Genomic DNA, 17091 nt, shown 5'->3' with positions numbered 1-17091 from the left:
GTTATAGGTGGGTCAGACTTACATTGTGCAATAACCATACCTTTGAACGAAAAAGTCTGAGAAAAATGTGTTACATTTCAGCCACGCATAAACTAAAGAAATACCAGACTGCAAATGCTCGTTCCCAGTGGATCACCTTTGCAGCCTGCGTAAGTATATGAAGCAAGTTTAGTTTCTGAAAGCATGCACTTTAACTTCCAGGAAGAAACATGTTGCAAAATAAACCTTTGTGCTTGAATCCCCAACTTTCTGACTGCAATTACGTGAAAACACCAAGGTGACCTGGTGTAAGAAACAGTGGAGAGAGCACATTTCCAAGGAGTTGTTGGAAAGGAAACAAAGCATTGTGGCTTATGCAGGAATGACACCGCAGTTTATTATGCCCTGGCATTGCTCAAGAGTTGCGCAGCTTTGCCTGGCCAAAAATAAAAAGACAGGTGCGATCGACAACAAATGCGCAGACAAGGTCGAAGGCCAGCACTTGCAGAATGATCCGCTGCATCTGGAAAAGAGCAACAAAAGAGTGGGCAGCCATTCAATAAAAAGACCCTTGGCGCTTAGCCAAGTTTATTGCCAGAGCAGATTACATGCAAGCCATGGAAGAGTCATTCCCGCATTCTTCTTTACAGTACTAACAGAGTGTGGGTGTTTTTCCTATGTTAAGGAATAACACCCACACAAAGTAAATTGTGCAATTTAACATTGCAAATAAACACATAGGTTATGACAGATGCTGTCACCCAAGGCTCTTTAATGTGCGTGCAATGCTCAGCACGCATAGTGAACAGTGCAAAATGACGACGACACACATACGTGCACTGCAGGTCGAGGACTTCCTTTCGCACTGATTTTCACTCACTATGAATCCGAACCAACAAGCCTTAACTCAGTACACAACTTTTTCAGCATTCTGCCTCAATTGGCCACTGCGGCTGAAAATCAAACCAGTGACCCGAGCCACAACTGCAGCCATTATTCTTGTTACGTTAGTATTAAACATAAGCAAACAAAACTTCTCCATGACTGTAATCATACAGCATAGCCAATGCAACCGTATTAGAAGGTCACTGTGAACATCAACCATTCACAATGACCTGGCACTCTGAGTCCTATGTTCATCAAATTACACCAAATTACTGTGTGCTTGCTATCATGCATTGCATTATCCTCCTTGGCATGATCACATAAGCACAGTAACTACTTTTCATTTTCAAAATTTTTGAATGGAGAACAAAACCACACATTACGCCTTACCCAAGCTTGTTTTATGACAAAGCACACACCTTACTCTGCATAAAAAATCTTCACTCAGAGATGTTAAAAGATGGCTAATAAAAGTAATTGTTTTACATTCCAAATTTCAGCATGAACAAAGAAAAAAGCATTTTTCTACACCAAAGCTTGTATTATTCTACAGTGACAACATTGTGGCTGCAAGTTCATCAAGTTCGTTTCACAGGTACTTAATACGAACGAAAAATGATATATTTGGCATTGTTAAAAAAAATTTGACACTTTCAACAACTTCTTTTTATGTATTACAACAATTTTATTTTGCGATTTTATGCATGCTTTCCTGGCATCTGCCTTATTTTGGCTATCCAGATTCAGAACATTACTACTCGCAGCCAGCAGGTGAAGTAGAATAACAAAACAGCATTATTTAAAAATGAAGTCATATACTATAAAGAAAATTATTAAAATATGCATCTGGCTCCCTAGCTGAAGGCTAGTTGCGATCTAAACCAGTTAGTATAAAACATACATTATAAGCTTGCGAGGACTGACTGACGGGCTATTTGGTTCATTAACACAGAAAGAACAGCACTTCAAAACTGGACACAGACAGTGTGCGGTTCCTCCTTTGTCCCGTCTTGAAGAGCTGTTCTTTCTGTGGTACATTAGAAGTTCTACTGTAATCCACATACAGTAGAACATTGTTGATATCTTCTCGTTTAGTATGATTTCTAAGCATCAATGGTTACAATTGAGAACAATAAATATTGTGACACAATATATGGACACTCCAGGCACATTTCAGCTGTCAGCATTGGCATTAGGTTCCATATAACGTCCAAGAGCAATAACATTGCGGCCTGCGCTGTATGCTATAGGTGCGAGGGTGCGCAAGATCGAGCCACCACATACCTAATCTCTATGGTGGCCCCAAAAAGCGACCCCTTTAGTCGCAGCGTTTGTCTCGGCACAGCTTAGGAGAAGTGAATGTGTTGAACACGCATCATCACCCGTCGAAAACACCAATTTTCAGCCAGCCCAGCCTAGGAAGGTTTTCAAGCAGTAACAGTAGCTCACAATGTCTGATTATGGCATTTACCCGATTCTAATGTGCACTTTTTTTTTTTTCTTCAGGGAAATTGGACCGTAAATTGCCTGCACGGTGCAATCGGACACGAAACAAAAAACCACTTTTGGGACGTTTGTGTGCTTTATTGCATAACATGCACGCATTGCGGCAAAGATGACTTTAAAAATATTGTGCGGCGAAGCTGACCTTAGGAAACCGGCCGCCATTGTGCAACACATATTAGACCCTTGCCTATTTTTCTTGCTAAAAAAATCGGATGTGCATTAGATTTCTACTTTGTTTAGGAGCTTTAATGGCATTTCTACATTAGTTTTCTACTTTGGACACACAAAAAGTGGGTGCACAGTTAATTTGGGAGTGTGTTGGCGTAAGCTGAATACTGTGAAATGATTCAGTGGTATGTACAGACTTTTTTTTTCTCTTTCTGGATTCTGTATCACTTAATCCGCTGGGTAAATCGATCATTTCTGTTGGTCACGTCTGGGTAGAATTAACAGAAGTTAACTGTGGAAGGTTTATGCCCAACCTTCCCACAGTTCTACATTTAACAGGCTGGTGATAACTGACTCCCCCTGATGCTGGACACATGAAGAACAGTTGGCATTTGAAAGATGCAAGGAACTGCTAGCTTCTGACACTGTCTTGGCACATTTTGGTTCATCGAACCCATTGGTCCTAATCTGTGATGCATGGCCATGGTTCACTCCTGGTGCAGGCTCCCTGTGGAGAAAAATGTCCTGTTGCCTTTAGCTGCTGCTGAAAGAAATTGCAGCCAGCTGGACAAGAAGGTCCTAGGTGATATCACCAGGCCTCGGCCGTATTTGCAGGGGCTACATACTGAAGCCGTCACAGACCACAAACTGTTGGCAGGCTTACTGGAAGCAAATGCACCCATTCCTGAATGTTGCTCTCCAAGAGTGCTACGGTAGGCTCTGAACCTCTCAGGGCATCGTTACACTCTCAGTTATAGGCCGGGGCCCAGCACTGCACGTGCTGATGGATTGAGCCCTCTGCAACTGCAGAATGAAGAATTCACTGTCCAGCTGATGTGTTCATGCCTGAAGGGGTTTGCCCTCATGTTCTGTTGTGTCCAATGCTGCTGTAGAGGCAAGAAATCCAGCACTGTCAAGAGTCAGAAAAGTGTTGTGGAGTGGTCACAGGCTAGAGTTGGGTGAGGAAGGAAAGTGCATGCCATGGGGTGATTGTCCCAGCATAATTTCAAAGTGAAAGCTGCTTCATCCAGGAGTGTCAAAGATGACAGCAGTGGCAAGAAGTGTGGTGGCCTTCACTGGGTAGTGACGTTGCATGCCGCATCTGCCAGGTGCAGCAGCGTGTAGCACAACCAGTGCCTGTCACGCCATGGTCAAGACTCCATGTAGACTACACCGGACCTTACCTGAATATACATCTTATCATTGCAATGGATACTTTCTCAAAGTGGATTCGAGTTTTGACACCTTTCACACAAGGTACTATAGCTTGACTGAGAAGCGATGTTTGCTAGCAAGGAGCTGCCAGACATTGTGGTGTAAAATAATGGAGCCTCATTCATAGGTGAGCAGGATGAAGCATTCACGAAGAGCAATAAATGGTGGTATTGGTGCCACCTTCTCACATGGCATCCAATGGAGCTGCAGAATGGGTGAGCCAGACCACGAAAACAAAAAAAAAAGCAGACTGGCTGTGGGGATTTGCAAATGCAAATTGCTCGCACACTACTACTATGTCACAAGTTACAAGGATACTGCCCATCTGAGCTGGAGACTGCCACAGACCTTCTGCAACCTGGTCAAAAGTTCTACAAAAGCCTGTCTTTGGATTCAATCCAATCTACCAGATGTGCCATGTGAAGCTGGTTTCATAATGGGCGCATGACCGCTCGAACTGCACATCTTTCGTTGCGTTCTGCTCTCCTAGCAGACAATGTGCTCGGCTTCAAAATAACTGACAGGAGCATGTGGTCCTTTTGACGTTACCAAAAATGTGGCCGCGCCCCGCGGCTGGCGACATTGCCGTAGCCTAGGCCAATCGTGCTTGGCGAAATTGAAAGCGTACTCCGAACAATGATCTCCCATTGCGCCCCAGAAGGCACAATTTTGATCCTCATATCCGATATGTGGAGAATAAAATATTTTTATACGTATATGTTTTCTTCATGGCCCTAATGCATAAGTTGATACTCATCTCTACTCATCGCTACAACCGTTATATCATTGAATGTGGTGTCGTTATGAGTGGACTGCACTACCACTACAGTTGCATGTAGCTCCATCTGCAGCATAGCATAGATACAGCGGCCACTGTGGGCTGCCGCGACGAGTGCGCTCGCTGAACTCTTGCGGCTCACTGAACGGCATGCTCTGATTGATATCTATGGGTGATGTGATCCAAGGCCCGAGCGTCAGCATCTGAAAAACAGGTTGTTTGCTTCCCGAGTTGCACTCTCTCGAGGTGTGTCGCTATCATAGTCGAAGTGCGTTATGTTAGGAATCCTTTCAATGCAAGTCTGAAGTGCGGCATCCATCGCTTAGCTGATGTGCGTGCTGCCGACGTACTCATACGAGCAAACATGAAGATGCATTGCACAACATGATGTTGAGTGGCCAGGAAGGGGTGGCGGCTATGGGACCGGTTGTGAATTATTTCTGCTTCATTGTTCAGATTTCGCCCCTCTTCTGCGCATGGCCATGCGCTGCTTCTACGGTGCCAATGAATAGGACTACATCAACGATCCACTTTATCGCCGTTCCCGCTGTTGAGCCCTCTACTCCAGCTGCAACTGTTTGGAAGCTGCTGTTTCACCTCTTGGACCAGCCAGTACCATCGTCGACGTCAGCACTTGCTGCTGGTTTAAACACCTGGCCGTTGTCTGTACCCTTCAGTGGCCAAGAAGGAGCAGCAGCTATGAGACCGGTTGTGAATTTTTTCTGCTTAATTGTGCAGGTTGGTAACCGCCCATCATTGTACTCACAGCGTTCCAGTAATATATGTCTGCTACTGTTCCCTGGCCCAAGTGTTATCCATGAAAATGTTTCTGAGTGCATTCATATCCTAGGTTGGTGTTGTCCGGGGACGTCGAACTAAACCCAGGTCCGGACGAGAAGGTGCTAGCAGCTATTTCCAGCCTTTCTGCTAAAGTTGACTCTCGTCACGCGAAGCTTCTTCGGACACTAAACCAAGTTCAAACCAATCACACTTTATTAGAACAGAAAGTAATCGATCTTTCTACTAGGCTAGCCACAGTTGAGTCGATGGTAGAGTCATTGAATTCAGGCCAGCATGTCCCTGACCTTCTGCAAATAGTTAATACGGCTGTAAGAAGTGACATGGCTGCACTTAACCCTTTCGCTGTCGGACCTTTCTGGCCGTGACACACCCTCAGTGTCAGCTTGGTTTCAGGGAACGAGCATAACAGGGAATGAACATAGCAATTTATTTTTGATTATGCTTGGTATACAAATAACATAGTCAATGCAATATGCACATTTCAGTGTTCTGCAGCTGTTGTTAGTAAACATCATCATCATCATCAGCCTGACTATAAAATCCGTTCAACATCCGAATCTGACGATGCGCAACCCTCTTCCTCGCATGAGACTCTGTCCGAGTCCGAATCCGAGCTCAGCTCGTATTCTGAATCGAAATTGAGGCACCGCTCCAATGAGCGGACGAAGGTCCCGTGCGCTCAGCCATTCGAAAGTAACCGCGCGCAGGGAGGATGCGCTTTCAGTCGCCCGCACAACGGAGAGAAATGGGACGTTGCGTGATCAAGAAGACAGAGGGAGATGGAAAAAGGCTAAAACAAAGTTTGAAGGGCTTTACGTTTACTGCTGCAAGTCGGAAGTGAGGGGGCAGTAAGAGAGCGAAAGCAGCAATCAAGTCACTCTTTTCGGAGAGGCAACGGCGCGTGCCCCTGAACTTGACACGCTGTAGCAGACACACCAACAGAAGAAAAGTAAAAACCTTCAAACCAGCGGAGATGGCAGAACACCACTTGAACCCATAACCACACGTGCGCGACGCATGATCCAGCGAACGCGGAGCCACCGCGCCACTCAGCAAAGAGAGAGGGGCGAGTGGCAGTCGCACCGTACTCTTCAATACATGGATTAACACAGGTCGGGGCGAAATTACGAATTTGTAGAAAGAGTCAACAGTTGGCGTGGCAAGTCCAGGAGAGCCAGCTTTGCGCTCAGGCGCGAAATTTTGAACGCACGATAGAGAACGTACCGATACGTCAGTGACACTGTGGGGGGGAAGCGCGAAGACGTACTGGTACGTCCGTGACAGCGAAAGGGACACTGTGGGGGGGAAGCGCGAAGACGTACCGGTACGTCCGTGACAGCGAAAGGGTTAATTCCCGACTTGAGTTGGAAGACAGATCTCGTCGAGATAATTTGATCTTCTACGGGATTGCCGACAGTGCTTCCGAAAAATGGGCACAGAGTGAAAAATAATAAGAGACATTATATCTCATAAGCTTGACGTTAACCTATCAGATGAAGCAATACAACGTGCCCACAGGCTCGGCTCCCATGTTTCAAATAAGTGCCAACCTATTATTGTTAAGTTTACATCGTCGAAGCTAAAAGATAACATTTTCAGTCTTCAAAGGTTTCCGCTAGCGAAGACTTTTCGAGGGCAACTCAAGACTTCCGGAGAAGGCTGCTTGAATTTGGTAAAAACTCTGGACAGCTATTCTCGCTACACGGGAACAAATTATATATTAACAAAATTGCATATGTGTATTGCCATGTTACTGACTGTGTGTGCAAACTTGACACTCGCGAGCTGTGCAACACCGCTAACATTGATAATGCTTCCTGCGTCCCTGCCTCAAATGCCGGCAGCTCGTGTGCACTATTGACGTAGCTAGCACGAACGCACCCATCCAGTCAGCTGTTCCTTTTATATTCGAATTTACGTAGTCTGTGTAACAAACGCGATGGTCCATCATCGATAATCAGCACATGTTCCGCAGATGTTGTACTCTGACTGAAACGTGGCTTTCCTCAGCAATCGCCGACCAAGAAATACTGCATTGCGAATCGGTGTACAAATTTTATTGTTCCGACCGTATTGGTCGTCCAGGTGGCGGTGTATTAATAAGTGTCCGGGATACCATTGTTTCCAATGTTATTATGATTGACAGTAATTTAGAATTTAGTAGTGTATGTATATCTATAGGGCATAAACAGTTTATCTTCAGCATATGTTACAGACCGCCAATGTCTTCTACCATGTTTTCTAACCAATTACATGATGTCCTAAATAAGCTAACTGTGCAATTTCCCAACTGCCCTTTATTTCTTTTCGGGGACTTTAATTTACCTGCTATTAATTGGACTACTGACCCGTCAAGCCTCGTGGCAGACTCGATGGAATGTTTGTTGTTTTTAAATATTTGTCACAATTTCAACCTTAGGCAACTGGTCCTTCAGCCTACCCATTGCTCATCTCATTCTGCTAATGTACTAGATTTGCTGCTTGCGAAAACTCCAGAGCTCGCTTCAACCCTAGTTTATTTGCCTGGCCTAAGCGATCATTGCCTTATTAACTGCAGTATTCAGGCCTGTACGCCTTACAAGAAGCAGGCCAAATTTATTAAAGGTTATAAAACGCGAATTTCTCTGCCATAAATAACAAACTTGCAGAATTCATCACTGACTTTATGCCGAGCTTTTACAGTCGCACGGTTCAAGAAAATTGCCCTCTCTTTAAAGAAAAAGTTGCCTACTTGATCGATCGCTTTATTCCTAAAAAATGCATTGTTCCTGCTTCCAAAGCTCCTTGGTTTAACGTCCATCTGAAGCGCTTGTTAAACAAGAAAAAAAGGTTATTCCACCAAGCGAAAGTGGCAATGATTCCCGAACAATGGCACGCGTACAACTGCGCTGATCACGAGTACAAAAATGCCGCTGCGCAGGCAAAAACCTGTTCCACAATTGTACCTTGCCCTCTCTTATTAAAGATAACCCTCGGCAGTTCTGGAATGTAGTTCATGGCAGTAAATCTAACACGATTCACTTGCTCGGCAGCAATGGTGATGCTGTTCCTAATGGTGACTGCTGCAATGTGCTAAACGATGTTTTTGTTTCTTGCTTTTCTGGTTTAACAGCCTTCTCTATGCCAACAATAGTGGACTCTGCTTTTGTTGCTATGGATTTCATTTCTGTAGATTCAGCTGGGGTGTGCCATCTGACAGAAAACTTAAAGTTGTCTAGCCCTGCAGGTACTGACAACATAAATTCAAAGTTCTTAAAAAATACAAGAGTTTATTGTGCCATTATACTTTCTGAACTCTATTTGCAGTCTTTACAGTATTTTCCCAGATGATTGGAAGGTGGGTAAAGTGGTTCCACTTCACAAGTCAGGTAACATCCATTCTCCTCTAAACTACAGGCCAATATCATTAACCAGCGTACCCTGTAAACTTCTCGAACACATAATTTATTCAAACTTGGTATGTTTCCTTGAATCAAATATGTTTTTTGCTCCTTGTCAACATGGCTTAAGGAAGCACTTCTCTTGTGAAACGCAGTTACTCTCTTTTACCAACGAACTTACTGGAACTTTTAACAAAAATTTGATAACTGATGCATCTTTTTAGATTATGCTAAAGCCTTCGACACTGTATCACACAAACTCCTCCTCCCAAAAATGAGCAAGCTTAATATAGATCCTAATATCCTAGACTGGATTTAATGCTTTCTGACTAACAGCTTACAGTACATTCAGGCTAATGACTGACTCTCCTATTGTTCTTGTTACTTCAGGCGTAGCACAAAGATCGGTTTTAGGCACATTACCATTTCTTATTTATATTAATGACCTACATGTCGGTATTAACTCTAGCATTTAACTCTTTGCTGATGATTGTGTGCTTTATCGTGTAATTAATAACCAACAGGACGTTCCTATTTTGCAATCCGACATTGACGCTATTTCTAACTGGTGCGACAAAGCTAAATACTTCAAAATGTAAGGTCATGAAAGTAATTCCTCACAATAAAGTTAACTACATTTTTGCTTATACCCTTAATAACTCCGCTTTAACCCCCGTTACTAGTTACCGCTATCTTGACGTGCATATAACTCACAACCTCTCTTGGAATATACACGTTGAACATGTGATTACCAACGCTAATCCCATGCTTGGATTTCTACAGCGTAAATTTTTCTCCGTTCCCTCCAATTTAAAGATTAAATTGTACACAACTCTGGTTAGATCAAAATTATAATATGCTTGCTCTATTTGGGACCCATCCAGCTCCGCATTAATCACCACCCTATTGCAAAAACCAGCGTCTTCCAGTGCCTTTCAATGTAAAACCAGCGCATTTTTTTCTTTTATGCGAAGCATATTACTAGAGCTCAACCCAGCTCCTCAGGCGCGGCGGTGTCGCCTTCAATGACCTTTGACCCCATGCCATACCACGTGACACCGTGACGTCACGACAGAGGAGAAACGGGGCTCCAACTCGCGCCGTCGCTCGCGGCGTCGCGGCGGTATATAAGCAGCTGCGCTTGTTTCTAGGTGGCTTTGGCTCAACTCTTGCAAGATGGGCTGGGTGGGAATCGAACCAGGGTCTCCGGAGTGTGAGACGGAGACGCTACCACTGAGCCACGAGTATGATGCTTCAAAGCGGTACAAAAGCGCCTCTAGTGAATGCGGTGTTGCCTTAGAAACGAGCTGTTTCTAAGGCTTAGGCGTGCGTCGCTTGCTCAAACGCACATTTCGTTGCCGCGCCGAACGCTGCGTTGCTCGACGCTCACCGCGTCCAATGCGCGGCGCGTAGTCGCTGCGCCGTAGCCCACTGTCTTACACCCCTTGGCGGGTCGACGGGAACGCTGTCGCGTTCCACTCTTGAAGGCGAAGCAGAGTAAAGCATGAGTTGTTTCTTCGTCTAGCCGAACCAAATATAGCCAAGCAACAGCAGTTCACCAGGCTAAACAGTGGTTCAACAACTAAAATAAAGGCTAGTATACTTCGCATCCTGGGCTTAACCTTAGCTAAGCCACAGCCATTTTTTTAGACTGAATCACACTAGGGATGTTGGCGCTCGCTGGGAATCACTGGGACACCAGTGAGAACGCTGCATAAGAGCTGGGTCACACTGGACGAGACGCTGGTTCCACGGCCATGACGCTGGGGTGCACTGGTTTGTGCTGTACAGGCACTGGTTCTCGCTGCAGTTCGCTGGTTCGCACTGGAAACTGCAGTGGTTGTGTTTGTGCTGTGCTGGTTCCAGTACACAAGGACGAGCGCTGCTGAATAATAAATGCTTTATACAATTTCATCGCTTGATACTAGTCTCCTGCCCTAAATAACGCTAAATAACGTGTAGACAGTCTCATTGCAAATAGCTAGCGCAATCGGCGCTGCCTCAAGTCTCGTAGCGAGGTTTAAATTTGCAAGTTGGCGAGTTTCTTAGGCTTGCACGGTGTCACAAGCCCAAGGAAATGACCTATTCGTAAATAAATAATCTCATGCTCCCCTGCCTGAGATAAGGAACTGCGCTGTAACAACACGTACATTCAATATCGCTGTGTCGGCACGACTGCCACCATCGTAGCCTTGCTACCTTGCAAAGGTAAGCGAAAGGAACTTTTTCGCACGCAGATGCAATAACCACACTGTATGTAAGGCAAAATATGAGTGATAGTTAAATGTTAGCTGTCTGATGAAAGATAAACCATTGCCTCGAACCAGTACAGCAGTCTCAGCTGAGTGCGGCGCGCATGGACCCGGAATGCCCCCACGCTAACAGCAGCGACCCTAGTGGCGGCTTCTGCCCTGTATAGAACTGCAGGCGGAGTTTCGTGACCAGAAAAGCATTGAAGGACTCTGATATTGCACGTCTTGCGCATTTATTTACATGGAATCTAGTGCCCGGAAAACTTATCATACATTGCAGTTCAGTGATGTATTGAACGTTGGTGCCAAAAGATCTTGTCTTCCGGGAACATATCGGTAAACAGGTAACCAGTAAAAAATAAGCGTAGCTTAATTGGGTCAGTTTTTGTGTTCTCAATTGCAAACGTTGGTGCTGGGAAAGCATACATAATGCGATCGTATGAACAAGATTCTACTGTAAATGTTCCTCACCCAATAAGTTATGAGTTAATCTACAGTATTCATGCCCTTCACTACCCTTGAATGGTGCACGCACGTAGCAATGCTGCTGACATTTTGTGATGCATTGTAACAGATCACACGATACTGATCACATGAAACTATTTCGCTAGCTTTGGGCACCACAAAAGAAAACAACTGCGCAAGAAAAACTCATAGGATGTTTCTTTTTGCAGTTGCTTTTTATCCCCAAGTCTTCCAGTGATACTTGAGCAGCGTATGGAAATGCTCAAAGCATTCTTCTGTGTGCACTCCTCGATTATTTTTGCCAATTTTGCAGAGGAACACCAGAGCCACCATCTCCAGCATCGGTGCCTTCTTTGTCGCTGGCTTCTGTAGAATCCCTATCTTCATTATCTGATGGAGGCACAAAGTTCTGTTCCTCACTGAAATCGTCTTTGCTTTAGCAAAAAGCTTCGGAATTATCGCCATAGAAGGCACTCAGGGAGAAGGCGGTCATACTTCGCTGCAAGCGGCACAGAAACAGAGCTACTCTACGTAGTACTAGAATAACTGCGTAAGCACCGCCATCTTTACTTACTTCTCATAATATGGCGTATCATGCATAATGAGAAAACACGTGGGCAATTCAACCAGGAAGAAGCTCATTCGGCAGTGGCCGACAGTAGACCACTGCGGCCGTGTTACATTGTCTGGAGGGGCCCGACAACGGACCGCAAAAGGTTAATGGCTCTTAGCACAAGGACTCATTAAGGAAATGTTTAGTGGCTTTGGAAAAAAAAAATGACTGCATCCTGGTCACCAGAAAATGACACTCACATCTCCAGGAAATTGGACTATTTCAAACTGCTTGGCCACGTCCGGTGCCAGGCCAGCCACGAGTGCAACGACTGAAACACCCGATATGAGCAGGCTGTACAGAAGTGGCTTGTTCTCACTCAGCCTCTCCATGAATGGGTAGCCCTGCAAGATGAACAGAACCAAAGTCAAAGTTTCAAAGTCAAAGTTTATTGGACAACAGTGCAAAAAATAGTTTGCGAGACTGTGAACAAAGAACCGATAAAGGTTCCAAACCTTCTTGTTCAGTGATTGTGATTTGCGCCTTTCACCCTTAAGATAAGCTTTGTTCAAACTATGAAACCATGCCACCTTCAGCACTGCACCAGCTCATTCAATTTCACATTTGGGAAATACAACTCAAATTGTCAGCTGCTAGGCAAAAGGGCTTGTGAAAAGCTATCTGCAGATGATGCAGGATAGAAGAAACATCTATCTGTTCAACACCAACAGAAGAGGTAAAAGAAATTTGGCTGCAGGTGAAAACAAGAAAAACGAAGTCTATGGCTGTCAAACCTGCTACTAGTAAGCAAGCAGGCACAAGTCTGAAAATGGTGCTGTGAAAATTGCTCTTGCGATGGTCACAACACAATTTCTTAAGCCACGACTGGAGGCAAAAATGCCGCCCTATGGTGTTCTGCTGTCATGCCAAGGTGCATAAAACAGAGTGCAAAGGCGTAAGCACATTTGAGGGCGACTAAATCCAGTACTTTCATTTCATTTGTTTCACTGCGAAAAATGAAGGCCAAACTTTTCTTCCTTGATACTAGAATCTCAGTGCTGGTGCACCAGCATACTGTCCCAGACTGTAATGCATATTTTCCTATGCCTAGCTACTTTAGCACAACACAGGTTTTTAAAACTCCCTAGGTCTTTAGTGGATAAATTAACTTGGTACCGCTCTTTCATTCTCATTCCTTTACTAAGACAGCTTAACTTTAGCGTTCCTTTAAGAGCTTGCTTACAGTCCACCAAGTTCACTCTGCCATTATGTCACTTTCAAGCAAATGGTACAGGAACACATATGGAGAAGAAACTGTGGGCAGATATGGGTGAGGGCCATATGTAGTTAAGCCACAGTAAATGCATCACACATAATTGAGTTGAACCCTGCAATAACGAAATCAGTAGCCACTTTCACGAGACTTTTGTCATTGCACGTAGACAGGGAATACACTGAAAACCAAAGTTTGCTGTCAAAATTTTGTCAGCCTTCTTCGGTGAGCCTTGCTCGAGGCTATCCAGTACTGCCTTACTGACAGCACAAATGTGACTCATGTGTTGGTTGTTGAGTTTCCTCCTTCCTTGTCTGCCCTCTCATCACTGGTTTCCCCTCCTCACACTATTCAATCACTGCCTGCTTTCATTACGGTCTCATGTGTTTTCTCTCAGCAATGCCTGCTCCTGTTCGTGCATACGGCCGACGGCGCTTTTGGCTCTGTACCATGTTCACTATTTTCGTACAGGGTCAAGAGTGCTGTCGACCGTATGCTTCGACGCGTCCATTGCCAAGCCTTGCAAAAGTGATCACCCAAGGATACTGCCCTAGCGCATATGCAGAGTGCGTAAGCATGTGCAAAGATTGCATTGATTAGCAACTGGAAGGTATGCTAATCGAATCAGATACACATGCCCATGCATGCAGTTCAGAGTTTTATGCACGAGCACACAAGACTCAAAACGCGCTTGTTGTTTATTTATTTTTATTTATTTATCATACCCTCAAGGTACGGTTGTACATTGCAGAGGGGAGGGGCAAAGTAAGTAAATAAGTAAATACAGAGGCAAATCACAAAATAAGGAAGGAAGGCAAACAACATGGCAAAAAACATCGTATACAAAATAAGAATGGTAAACAGAAACTTGTAAGCGTGGCAAAAATACATGGCGTAACAAATAAAGAAAGGAAAGAACATACGATATAGAAATACAAGCCAAAATGTAAAACAATGACATAAAAACAGTTATTATACAGAACAAGCAAACGCAACAATAATTTATAACATGAAGCTTTGAAGTGTGCTTTTAAAGTTATTGGTGTCAATAATGCTTGTAAGTAATGCGGGTAAGTTATTCCAATCTTTGCTCGTTTGGGGAAGAAATGAATATGAAAAGCCGACGGTGTTGCAGTGCGGAATGTTTACCTTTTGGCGGTGGTCTATGAGAGATGAAATGTATGGTGGTGGTTGGACAAAGATAGAACGTAAATATGTGTTATGGTAGTATATTTTATGGAAAAGACATATGCGAGATAGTTTTCTATGGGTTGATAACAGCGGGAGGTGAAGGAGAGCTTTCATGTTAGTGACACTCGCAGTTCTTTGGTAGTTGGTGAGAATGAAACGGGCTGATCGATTCTGTATTGCCTCTAGAGACTGTATGTTTTGTATTTTCTAGAGACTGGTTTCCAGTAGGGATGTGCGAATAATCGAATATTCGATTTCGAATCAAATACAGAATGTTCAAATATTTCAATTCCCGAATCGAATATCTAATATTTGATTTCTCAAATAAGCGATTTTTCGAATATCAGTACCTTTGGTAAATGACCCAGCCATGTTGGATACCTTGACGTCTGTAGCGTTCCCATGGTGCACAATCTCTCTCAGTACAGTCAAACCCGGCTATATCGAACTCGCAAAAAAACGCCTATCAGTTCGATATAGAGCATAATTCGATATAAGCCTGCTAAATAATTGGATGTCATAAAAGCACATACCATTTATAAAATCACTTTATTGAAGAAACTAGCGTAGTTTCGCACAAATTAGTCCTGCATTTTCTTCTGCTTGGGCAATTTCGCTGCCTGCGACGCACGCACTTCCCCACGTTGTCTAAGGAGTCTGAGCAGCTGAGGCCGCAACCTTCCGCATTCGCGCAGAAGCACCGGACTAATGCGAGTGCACCAATCACTTCGGAGGATCTGGGCAAAGGACAGTAGTTGCTTTCCTCAATGTGCCTACTTTCATTTGTGCTCGGTACGATGTCGGCGATGTAGTCTTCGTTTCCGGGCTCTCCCGTGGTTGCGACACCATCATCTGCACTCACAAACTCGTCCACCGTTGATTCGGATGTCCCGGAAATTTTGACAGCTCGCTCCAAACTTCGGCAACACCGGCAGCGGCTTCGTCGTATTCATTAAAATTTACAGTCATCACCGAGCACGCGGAAACCGGAACGTATGAAGAACCCCTCGTACGCGGCCGTGCGTACGCGTCGGGCGCCATGGGCACCGGGTTGCGAGTCTGGCCACTTTAGCCCTTATCGTGCCGAGAGTGCTCCGCGGAATCTTGCACGCTGCGGGAACATCCAACTTCTCATCGCGTTCGACGCAATTTATGATTTCGAGCTCCACTACGAAAGGCGAATTCTGCCGCTTCATCACGGCAACACTGCGGGAGACGGCCCACAAGGCGCAAACACGATAAACCAGAAAAGCAGCCAAACAACTCGCACTTTCGCCATCTTGCACGAAGACAGCACAATAGCCTCTGATTGGCTGTCTGAGCGAGCGCTGAGGCGGGCCAGGATCATTTTTTGCTGGGGAGTGTCGATAGATAGTGATCTAAAGAAAGGAAGGACGCTTGATTCTGCAACCCGTGAGGGAGCACGGCAAAGCGTCGTCAGGGGAGAGGGAATGGGAAGTAAAAGATGATAGAGAAAGAGGGAGGATGTGGCCTAATAGACTCCACTATGCGCGACAGGGGGAGTGTCGACGGCTCGCCCGAACAGCCCGAGGCAGCGCGGTCACGGTAGGGAGAGCGGTTGGATAGAGCCGCGCCGCCGGGTTTCCCCGCTACCGCGTGGGAAAGCCAACTTCTGGGGGCACTTTCCGCCGCTTGACGTTCGATATATCGGGAGTCACTGCAATATTTGTTCGATGTAAGCGTAATTTTTGCTATATATACTCATTGTAACTATACCGTGACCAGAAATTGTTCGATATATAGAATAATTCGATGTAAACGGGTTCGATATAGTCGGGTTCGACTGTACAAGGCTCATCCAGGTCGACGATTTTGATCAAAATGATTAAGCGATGCGTACACAGGGAACTACAACAGCAGCATGTATGGAAAGCATGAGAGCATGTGCGAAGATCGGTCTGATAAGCCACTGAAAGGCACGCTGATCGCATCAATTACCCGAGCTCAGTGTTCCTGCACGCAGATTCGCGCAGTTTGGTGCTCTCTACCCACACGCTAGCACACAGACGAACTTGGCACGGTTGCTCACGGTAGTTGCCGGCTGGTTGACCGCAGACCCGAACGTTGCTTCAACAGCCATCAATCTAACCCATATGCATGGATTTCGTGACCAATCACTGATGAGCCACCTGTTGGAACATAATATCGACAAGCTTTATGCTGCAGTTATCACATCATTATCACATCGGCCAGAAGCAAATTTTCATTACGGCCGCGCCATTGGCCACACTGTCTGGCCCATTAGGCCTAATCGGAGATTCGTCATTACATGTTGGTGACTTAAGCTATGGTTACTGAATCAATGCAGATTTATTCACAGCGGTCGCACGACCCTCAGAAAGCCGACAAACTGCCTTGCCAATGAAAGAAAGTGCACGGGATGACTGTTGCACGTTCGCGGCCGCCATCTTTGCGAAATACTGTATGGTGGGCTCTCGTTCCAAACACCGTTTGTAGGCGCAGCACTACGGTATTTTTTCATAGCTTCGATTGATCCATCACAAGACTAGCTTTGGATTTTCATGGTAGGCTTTAAAATATCATATGACAGTGCGCTGACCCCTGGCCGCAGGCACATTTACACAGATGGCAGATCGATGCAGACGAAAAGGGGGGGGGGGGGG

The 17091-nt window shown here is 45.1% G+C and overlaps 1 protein-coding gene across 2 annotated transcripts in view; it reads right to left on the bottom strand.

The window, feature by feature from the left end:
- Positions 1–344: 344 nt before the first annotated feature.
- The window catches only part of LOC126516509 (endoplasmic reticulum transmembrane helix translocase), a 278190-nt gene continuing 261443 nt past the window's right edge, over positions 345–17091 (bottom strand). For both annotated transcript variants that reach the window (XM_050166639.3, XM_055063942.2), the window contains exons 24-25: positions 12243–12386; positions 345–502 (exon numbers count right to left, since the gene is read on the bottom strand). In XM_050166639.3, the coding sequence (XP_050022596.2) occupies positions 395–502; positions 12243–12386 (252 nt within the window). In that variant the 3' untranslated portion in view covers positions 345–394. The remainder of the gene's footprint in view (positions 503–12242; positions 12387–17091) is intronic.

Source organism: Dermacentor andersoni, chromosome 1, assembly GCF_023375885.2.
Source record: "Dermacentor andersoni chromosome 1, qqDerAnde1_hic_scaffold, whole genome shotgun sequence".
NCBI classification, from domain to species: domain Eukaryota; kingdom Metazoa; phylum Arthropoda; class Arachnida; order Ixodida; family Ixodidae; genus Dermacentor; species Dermacentor andersoni.
This window is presented reverse-complemented; position numbering and strand designations above follow the sequence as displayed.